The sequence below is a fragment of the Oryza glaberrima genome, chromosome 9, assembly GCF_000147395.1.
Source record: "Oryza glaberrima chromosome 9, OglaRS2, whole genome shotgun sequence".
NCBI lineage: Eukaryota > Viridiplantae > Streptophyta > Magnoliopsida > Poales > Poaceae > Oryza > Oryza glaberrima.
Window position 1 is genome coordinate 15,721,962 of NC_068334.1, and position 9,212 is coordinate 15,731,173.

The 9,212-nt window shown below is 40.1% G+C and overlaps 2 protein-coding genes across 2 annotated transcripts; both read right to left on the reverse strand.

The window, feature by feature from the left end:
• Positions 1-7,790: 7,790 nt before the first annotated feature.
• LOC127783796 (putative F-box protein At3g52320) lies at positions 7,791-8,293 on the reverse strand. Its single transcript, XM_052310959.1, has 2 exons — positions 7,982-8,293; positions 7,791-7,823 (listed from the first exon to the last, which is right to left on the reverse strand). Exons 1-2 carry the CDS (start codon positions 8,291-8,293, stop codon positions 7,791-7,793), a joined length of 345 nt encoding a protein of 114 aa, XP_052166919.1.
• LOC127785443 (F-box only protein 8-like) lies at positions 8,194-8,699 on the reverse strand. Its single transcript, XM_052312895.1, has 2 exons — positions 8,405-8,699; positions 8,194-8,339 (listed from the first exon to the last, which is right to left on the reverse strand). Exons 1-2 carry the CDS (start codon positions 8,697-8,699, stop codon positions 8,317-8,319), a joined length of 318 nt encoding a protein of 105 aa, XP_052168855.1. The 3' UTR covers positions 8,194-8,316.
• Between the last annotated feature and the right edge of the window lie 513 nt (positions 8,700-9,212).

The following is a 9,212-nucleotide window of genomic DNA, read 5'->3' on the forward strand; positions in this document are numbered from 1 at the left end:
TAGTGCACACAAAGATCTGAGAACGAATTTCGATCTTGTTATGTAGCCTGTTGCTACTTGTTCTGCAAGGTTCGATCGTCAAACACTGAATTGTATATTTGCAAAAGTTGCAAGTTGTCATTTGTTTTGAGTAACTTGAGAAAGTCTGAGAGAGATTGATGCAGATGCAGGATGGCAGTTCTCTATGGTTCAACTTGATCATGCCCAGCCACTCATACTTCCGAAATGTGTTGCCCCCTCCCTCCCGCTCATTCTTACTCGCTAGTATTTGACTCGCTTCATCCATAAATATAAGAGATTTACATCTCACCATTTATTAACTAATGTAAGAACATATTCAGTAGTCTCCTAATAGTCCATCCCCAGAGCCTCCTTAATATTACTTCAGGATTATTGGCGGAAGTTGCTTTTGCACTTCCACAATACCCCATCCCCAATATACCACCAGACATATGACCTCATTTGTTAGTGGCCCAATACCATATGATCTATCACTCTTCTCTATCTCTCCTTCACGGCCAGATCTAGTAGACATTGGGACGATGGTGGTGAGGTGGTGGTGGTGGGCCGACCGACAAAGCTCTTCCAATCGGCGAAGCTAGGATGGTGGCGGCAAAGCTACTCCAGGCGGGAGGAAAACACATGCATGCACGTACTCAAAGCAAACGGAGCTCTGCGGTGGAAACGCGGCAGAGTCGACTCTCCAATGCTAGAGCAGGCCTTGCAACCATGACGATGTTGGGGAAATGTTGTGGGCACACGACGGCTCCATCGTGGCGGTGATGGCGGGGTAGCGTAGCGGAGCTCTTTCGAGTGTTGGTGTGAGGGGCAGTGGCAAGGTGGTAGAGCTCGGGATGAGCATGGAATCGGACACCTCGCATGGTAATTGGGATTGGGGGTGGATTATTTAGGGATATCCTTCACCCCTCTATTTTAGGAGAACTAGGGTGGATTACTGGTTATTGCCAATAATTATTGGAAATTTGTTGGGGGGGGGGGGGGGGGGGGGGGGTTATTGGGGGACTGGTAGAGCACACAAATTCTCAGCAGTGGCAGTATTTTGGGATGGGGAGGATATTGGAGAATTGCTGAAGATGCTCTAAGGGACTTTGGAGTTCTACTTGTACCATCGATCATCACTCATTCAATTTTCATCACATCTTAGCGCCAACACCCTTCCATCCCCAACCACTCTTCATCCAGTGAGGTGCATCATAATCTTTTATTTTTGTCTTTGATCTCTAAAAGAAATACATATTCCCTTATATTTGTTGATGGAGGGAGTATGTATAAATCATGTGTCAGTGTTCTATATATGGGATACCCAATACATGTGTACTAAACTTGGTGGGGCCCACCATAATATCAAGTCCTATACAGAATAAATCCTCTTATGTATAGAAAAAGTCTCAGATAAGAAAAGATAAACAAAGTCCTATTCAGATTCAGTCCCTAAAAGGTCTACTCGGGATCGTATCTGTCGACGTTTGATGTCGCGATTCCGGTATTTGCATAGTATGGGGATCTTTGGTACTAGGATATATGCGAGATTGTAGTAAAAGAGATAGAGACGATGATTTTTATACAGGTTCGGGCCCCTGAATTGTCAGGTAATAGCCCTACATCCTGTTGGCCGAAGCCGGTCGTTGTTTTTATTCACCATAATTACACCAGTATAATATTTGGGGTAGCCTATCTATCTGTTGTAGACTTGGCGGTCTGAAGTGCTGACTTGTAGTCGACAACATGTCAGCCTTCCTCCTCGAATCCGTGCCCAACGAGGTCAGAGACAGCGCTATATCTCTCCTGACGGTAGCCATAGGCACCGTAGGGGACTAACCATGCCTATCTCTGAAGTCAATATCTGGCGTCTTGTCTTGGCGTATGTTGGCTTGTATGTTGATCTTCTGTCTTGATCTATTGTTCCGTGTCTTCTATGGTGGGTGTGTCCCCTCTCTTCCTAGGGGGCCTTGTATCTATACACATAGGTGTCTCCTTGTCCAAGTAGAACTAGGGAAACAAATATGGATACAATCCGAGTAGTCCTAGTTGCTTCCATGTAGAACTCTGGTCATCCTTCCTTATGCGGAACTCCTCCTATATTCGAAGGTTGTTTTCGTATAAGATATGGTATGTGGTGGGTCTTGCCGAGATTTAGTCAATTACTATTAGGTATGTGGTATCCATAACCCTGACAGTATCCATACCTGCCTTCGTAGTTCTACTTGGATAAGGGGCATCAGAGGGTATAAATACATGACTCCCAGGAGAGAGGGGACAAGCGAAGATACATCAACAAACGCTAAGACGAACCCAGACGAGGCCAATACAATCGAATGAGCACCGCAAAAGTCAACAAGAGGGATTTATTGCAACCTCCAATCTCACCGATGTTCTGGCCTGTTCGAGGAAGTTGACAATAGATACCCGTAGACCACCTATTTGAGCCTTATGCCGCTACACTGACATATACTAGATTAAGTCTCCTCCCCATTGTATTTGTGGGAGATTGATTATATAATAGCAACACTGGCTTCGGCCAACAGGAGTAGGGCTATTACTTGTTAGTAGGGGGGGTCCGAATATGTATAAAAATCCATGTCTCCCATTTACTTTACTACAATCTCGCGTATACCTTAGTACCGATGTCTCACATACTATACAAATACAGTAGATGGGTACAGCTCGTCGACATCACAAAAGCTTCAAAATGCAATAAAAGTGATAGGGGAATGATCATTAATTAATTTTGAAAATAGATTTCGCCCAATAGTTGCATAAGTGCACTATTCGGTCTGTTTCAAAATATAAGGTGTTTCATTTCGTCCTAAGTCAAACACTTCAATTTTGATCAAGTATGTGGAAAAGTATAACGATATTTTCAACACCAAATAAATATATTATAAAAACATGCTCCCACCTTACAAAAAAATTCCCCTAAATAATTGTTTTTTTCTTAACGGAAAAATATGAAAATCACTCCTGGGTTCATGAGTGAGGGTTGGGAACCTTCACCCCTGGCACGCAAAACGAAGCGACAGATTAGCGCATGATTAATTAAGTATTAGCTAAAACAAACTTTAAAAATGGATTAATATGATTTTTAAAGCAACTTTCCTATAGAATTTCTTTTTGCAAAACACACACCGTTTAGCAGTCATGTGCATGGAAAACGAGGAGATATAATTTGGGAAAGGGGAGTTTAGAATACAGCCTCATAATTGTTTTATCTTATGAGCTTAAGAAATTTTGTCGAGCGGAAGGCCCAACTAAATCTACGTAAAGCTCTGCCCCTTGAAAAATAAGAAGACCTTGCTCTAAAATCTTCTTCAGGACGGTCGATAGTTGTTGCACTTATCTTCATCACCATTTTCTTTAATCTAGGCCAGAAAATGAATGTTATTCAACTAACAATTCCAACTGAGATTTCACTAATTTAAGTGTTGCCGAATATGAGAAGTTGATATTAATTTTAGTTCATCTATCGTTTTCATAAACAAGTGACACGATCTGCCCAATTCTTTGGGTTGAATATATGTAGCTATAATTTTTTTATGAAATGTAGAATGTCAATCAGTGCACCAATTATAAACACTAAGTGTATAATGTTCTACCAAGAAAAGGTTGTTGGAATGTACTCAACTCTACCCTATGCTATTGCGTAGATGAATGTTCATTACTGAAAAATTTGAGCGATAAAATATTACACCCCCTTGCTTCGATCGATTTTTTTTTAAAAAAATGATATTCTAGTTGCATATGTTCTTATTAAGATCTCACACATCTCCCTTCATGGACTGAATGTCTATAGTTTAATTGGTTTTGATTGGGTAGCTAGTTACAAAGTTCTTCTTCAAAAAGCAGATTTGTCTACTATATAATTCATACTTATGTGGTTAAGATAAAAAGCAGATTTGTAGTTTGGTGGCATGGACAATGTATGAGCTTTTTATGTATAACCTTGGAAAATACACAAACATGATAAAAATAGGGAATGGTGCAGGAATTTATTAGCATTGTTTTTTTGTAGTAGGCATGACATCCTAGGATATATGGCTTGAATCTTAAATTGAGAGGCTTGATCTATAGCTTTTAGGGGGGCCAATGTAAAAAATTAGTATGTGCTATTTTGATATTTGGTTAATACTAAAGTAGCAAAATTAAAGGACCTCTAGAGGGGGGCCATGGCCCCCTTTTGCCTCACTGAAGCAACTATTTCGCTTAAACCTTTTACAACTCCATAGATTTCCCTATGATCTTAATATAATTTGCATTCGAACCTATCAAGTGTTTAATTAATAAGTTATTATTACAATATCTATACCTAATTAAAAATACGTAAGACTTCCGAAAAAATTTTCATCTGTTGTCATCATTCACATGCTACGTGATTTTTTATTCAGGCGAAACGGATGTTTGCTTTGTTTAGGATCTATACCTATACTAATCCGGCTAGAAGCACTTTCTAGGAATTATCACGTTAATCAGAAAGATCTGACCATTCATTAAGTAAATCGATTAATCACGGCTGTTGATCGTTGATGGTGTTCTGAAGCCCTCTAGGCCCATCTAATCTACATTACCAACACCAACCCCCACCCTCACTGTACGTGCATTTCGCATCTTCTATTTATGTACCCAACTCCATGTTCGTAGAACAGATGGAAACACACGTACGTACCCTGATCGGCAGCGATTTCGACCCCTCCAACTAGCTAGGCTCGTGAGTAGATGGCGAACGCAGCACACCAGTACATGTGAGACTTCACCACGTTGCAACGCACAAGCACTTTTTCTAGTTATAAAACATAATTTATAAAAAGCAGCGGGTTTAGCGACCACCTCATGATGGAGATCGATGACATTATATGTCAGCCGCTACACCGGCAGTTCTTCCTCTCCTTGACTATATTGGGTGAAGGTGAAGTACGTCTCTGAGTTTGGGCCACCAAACTAGTAGAGCGAAGTACATCTCTCAGTTTGGGCCGCCAAACCAATAGATGAGCATCGTGATATGTTGTTCTCCATGAAATGAACCTCGTGTGCCAACGTGTAACTCACGATGTGCTTGGCATTAAGCTTCAAGATCGTACAATGGTCCTCGTACTTGGTCACCATGTAAGACATGGCCACAGTGCTAAAAAGGTTAAGTTGATAGTCAGTGGATGGCGAACTCGGTAGACACTACAAACTTGACTGTATTGAGCCTTGGTATGGAAACATGAGTGGTAACTTCCAAATTCAAATAAACCTATAACTTAGAAAAGGCCAATCCTAGCCATTCCCGTGTTTTGAGAAAACAAATGGTTCTCAAACTAGAAAACAAAGTAAACAATATGTGCAAATACTCAATGGAAGCTATTCTAACAATTGAGATAATTACACATGTTGGTAGTGGAACTCCCTTCTAAATTAGACAAAGAAGCATTTTGATAGCAAATACATATATTTGATTGGAGAAAGTAGAATGAACGGTAAAAGAATTTTTTTGTAAGCTAATACACATTTTGAATGGAGGAAGCAGAATGAATAGTAAAAGAAGTTTTTTGAAAGCTAATACGCATTTTTGAATGGAGGAGATAGAATGAACAGTAATTTCTAACGGTAACTCTTGAATTATCTCAATATTTACTAGTACTCCTTCCATTCCTAAAAGCGTATAGTTTAGCCTTTTTTTTCATTTCTTTAGAGTAGGTCCACTAAATGTCCTTTAATACTACTTCATCCTTTTCTTCTCATTTTAACAATTGAACCAATAGTACTCCCTTCATCTTTTTTCCTTCTCATTTTAATCATTGAGCTAGTAGCATTCCCTCATTCTCCTCATTTTCTCATCGATAAATGAATGACATAATATTCTTTTAACCTCCTACATAATATGTCTTTTACTTGCTACAACTAATGTCTTTTAGGGACGAAGGAAGTATTTCTCTAAGATAAAACAAGAAGTAAAATAATCTTGATATCAAAGCATGGTCATCATTGAAAAACTAAAATATTTAAATTTAGATTGAGAAGTTTATACTGGTATGATAATCAGAACAAAGGATAATATCAATTTAAGGTGTAGATTGAATCCTACAGAAGACCCCTGCTGGGACTCTACTAATAGTCTCACACAAGATCCAAGAATGTGTTTTGATCTTGTCATGTACGGTTTTGCTATCCAAGTTATACACCAGAGTTATATAAATTTGCAGAATCGCACGTTACTTGTTTGGAAGGTTCGATCATCAAACATTGATGAATTGTATATTTGCACAAGTTGTAGGTTGTACATTTATTTTGAGCAAGTTGACAAAGAGAGATTGATGTAGCATGACAGTTTTCTATGGTTGAACTTGCCTTCTTCTGAACCATATATACTTACCCTGAACTGAAAAGGGTTCTCCTTTTTATTGCAGTAAGCGCCCCAATTTTATATACAAGCTATGAAAGCTTCAAAATGCACTAGGAATCACGACGACCACCTCCTACTTGAGCATCATTGCTCCAGGTAGGCAATGCAAGGTCTGCTCTTATAACTTCTCCATCTGCTGAGTCTGCAAGGACGGCTTAAGTTTTCAGTCAGAAGTGCCAATTTCGCAAATAATACTTGCAGTTAACCACAAACCATCACATCTGTGCATGTACCAAAGAAAGAAAACAAAAGTTAATATATCGAAGCCGCAATTATAAATTCAGATAACTCTGAATACAGTTGATCCGACAGCGCCGGCCAGATTGTTTGTAGCAAACATTTCTGCAGGCAAATTAGGATAGTGTCAGTGCAAGTATTCCCTCCGGTCAATTTTTTGTGACACTACTAAGATTTGGTCAAACTTTTTTTTTATCACCAACAGTTTCTCAAATGCTTTAGTTTAAAAACAAGAAAAATGGTATATGTCTTGAAATTACTATTATAATATCATAAGCTTATTAGCTTTTATAAATTTATTTCTAATATAAAATTAATGGTCAAAGTTTTAAATGTTTGATTAAACCTTGCCCTAACGGTCAAATATTTCTGATCCAAGGAAGGAAAAGGAGCACACATAAATGCAGTTTAATTAATGAAAAGAACTAAGAGTTGATAAGGATCGAATCCCAGCTCTGCGAATCACATCATTGAACTTCTTCCATGCCAGCCTTTTGTGTGTACAGAATGTCATCTTCGTAATCAGAACAACATTGCAAATTAGAGTACATCTTCAGAGAAAAAAATCACTTACTATGTATTAAGACAACACAGTATATCTAACTGTCTGCACCTTTAAAGTTGCAGCTCATAAGTGTAGCAACAGCAAGAAGGGCTGTGACGAGAGCTGCTGCTGGTGCTGCTGCAGATTGCAGAATGAGCCTCCATTGCTGCAAACCTGAGTTTTATGACTGGAATGCCAAATTAACCGTTACGCTTAATTCTTAAATAGTAGCGTAGATCCTATTCAGTATAATTAACTAGATTTATAGATGCAAACTAATTGTTACACAAAGAAGTAGCTTCTCAAAATTTACTAACCGCAACTAGACTATCAGCATAATTAAACAGGTGAAGATCCATCACTGCCTTCTTCAAAAATGTTTGGTACACACCATTCCTCGGGTCATAGCACGTGAAGTCTTCAAATGTTGAAGCTATTTTCTCCAGTTTACATGTTTGGATGTCATACCGGTAGACCTTGTTGGATGCCAGCAGCAGCTTTCTTCTATGGAAAACAACCAAAGGAGGTATTTCTACAAAGTGATTCATAACAAGATCAGGAGGAATCTGTACAGTACAGCATAGAGTCCATTCAGGGTTTTGCCCAACACTACAGGTCCAAATCTCCAGTTCCAGAGTCCAACTGTAAAAACAAGCACAACATAATTCACCCTCTACTTCTGTGAAACAGTAAGGCTTTGCACTGCATGGAGGACATGGAAACAGACTGAACTTCTCATCAGTCAAACAGAATCTGAGAAATGTTTTGGGTGGATACGGGCAAAGCGGCGTGCGACAAACCTTCCAGTAGATGGCTCCTTTCACATGAACTGGAGTTAACCTGTCAATTGGGTATGGTGGATCTTCAGTTTGCCTCCATGCATCAGTGCCCAGAGTAAGCACTTCAAACTTGCAGACCTGTCTTGTTGTCGGATAATCCCTTTGGTAGAAAGCTCTAGCCACCTTGTACTTGTTGCTGTGAGGATCAAACCCAAATCCGAGCCCCATGCCGCCACATAGGCTATGGCTCCCTTCTGGCAGGGAAACAATCTCTCTTGTCGATGGATTGCAGATCATCATCTTGTGCTTCCTGGTAGAAATGAGGAGAACCATCGCAGTGTACCGGTCGAATCCATTTACGGATACCTCGAGGAAAGTCCTGCAGATGCATTATATTAGGATCCTGGTATTTATACAGGCTCATCAGGAAGGCAATATTCTCACCGTTCTTCTTCATCTCGAAAGAGCCAGGGATCACGAGCAGTGATGGCCTCTGCTTGGAGCACTCGAGATGAGCATTGACGAAACGGGAGCTGGATATCGTGGCGTGCCAAGCCTTGCACACCGACCTGAATCGGATGAGAGACTTGGATGGCAGCCATGAGAGGATTTTGAACAGCACGTCTTCAGGGATGTAACGGAGCAAGATCGTCGACCAGGAGTTGATAGCAATGCGCATCGCCTTTCGCGGCCGAGTAGATGATACCTGAATGTCTGAGCATCTTTTCATCATCGCCATGACAAGAATCCCTGAAACTCCAGGAGATGAGATGAGAGCGTCAAGATTGGTTATTTGTTATGGCTCTGTCTCTGCAGCTACATACAGTATATAACAAGAGAATTCCCTGTGCAAATCGGATTTTGTACATCTCAACTTAAAATTCTACTCGGGCAAGTAAAGTGAGAAACTAAATTCGGTTCGAACTTGTCAGGGAGCGGTGGTTTCTTTCAAAAAAATAAAATGAAAATCTCTTTCAGGCAAGATGTAGCTGAACCTAACCCTAAAGCTACCAACAAATTCAGAAAATATAACCATGTTGATGCAGAGATGAAACTGACCCAAAATTATCGGAGAGAGCCACACAGAAAAAAATTCACTGGTTTCAGAGAACTCACCGGCTGCACCGACCAGCCGCGGCCCTCGTCGACGCCGGCGGAAGTGTGTCAGGAATTGGACAGGAGAAATGGAGATTCTGAAGGATGCAGAAGTTAACTGAACTTTTATTCAGTAAATTTCGTTCAGAGTTACTGG

What these genes read in the sequence shown, in the direction of transcription:
- LOC127783796 (XM_052310959.1), bottom strand. Translation starts at nt 8,293, where the DNA reads ATGGTTCTCCTCATTTCTACCAGGAAGCACAAGATGATGATCTGCAAT. An exon ending in AAGGAGCCATCTACTGGAAG is followed by an intron (nt 7,824 to 7,981) that starts GTTTGTCGCACG and finishes TTGTTTTTACAG; the next exon opens with TTGGACTCTGGAACTGGAGA.
- LOC127785443 (XM_052312895.1), bottom strand. Translation starts at nt 8,699, where the DNA reads ATGGCGATGATGAAAAGATGCTCAGACATTCAGGTATCATCTACTCGG. An exon ending in TTTCGAGATGAAGAAGAACG is followed by an intron (nt 8,340 to 8,404) that starts GTGAGAATATTG and finishes ATGCATCTGCAG; the next exon opens with GACTTTCCTCGAGGTATCCG.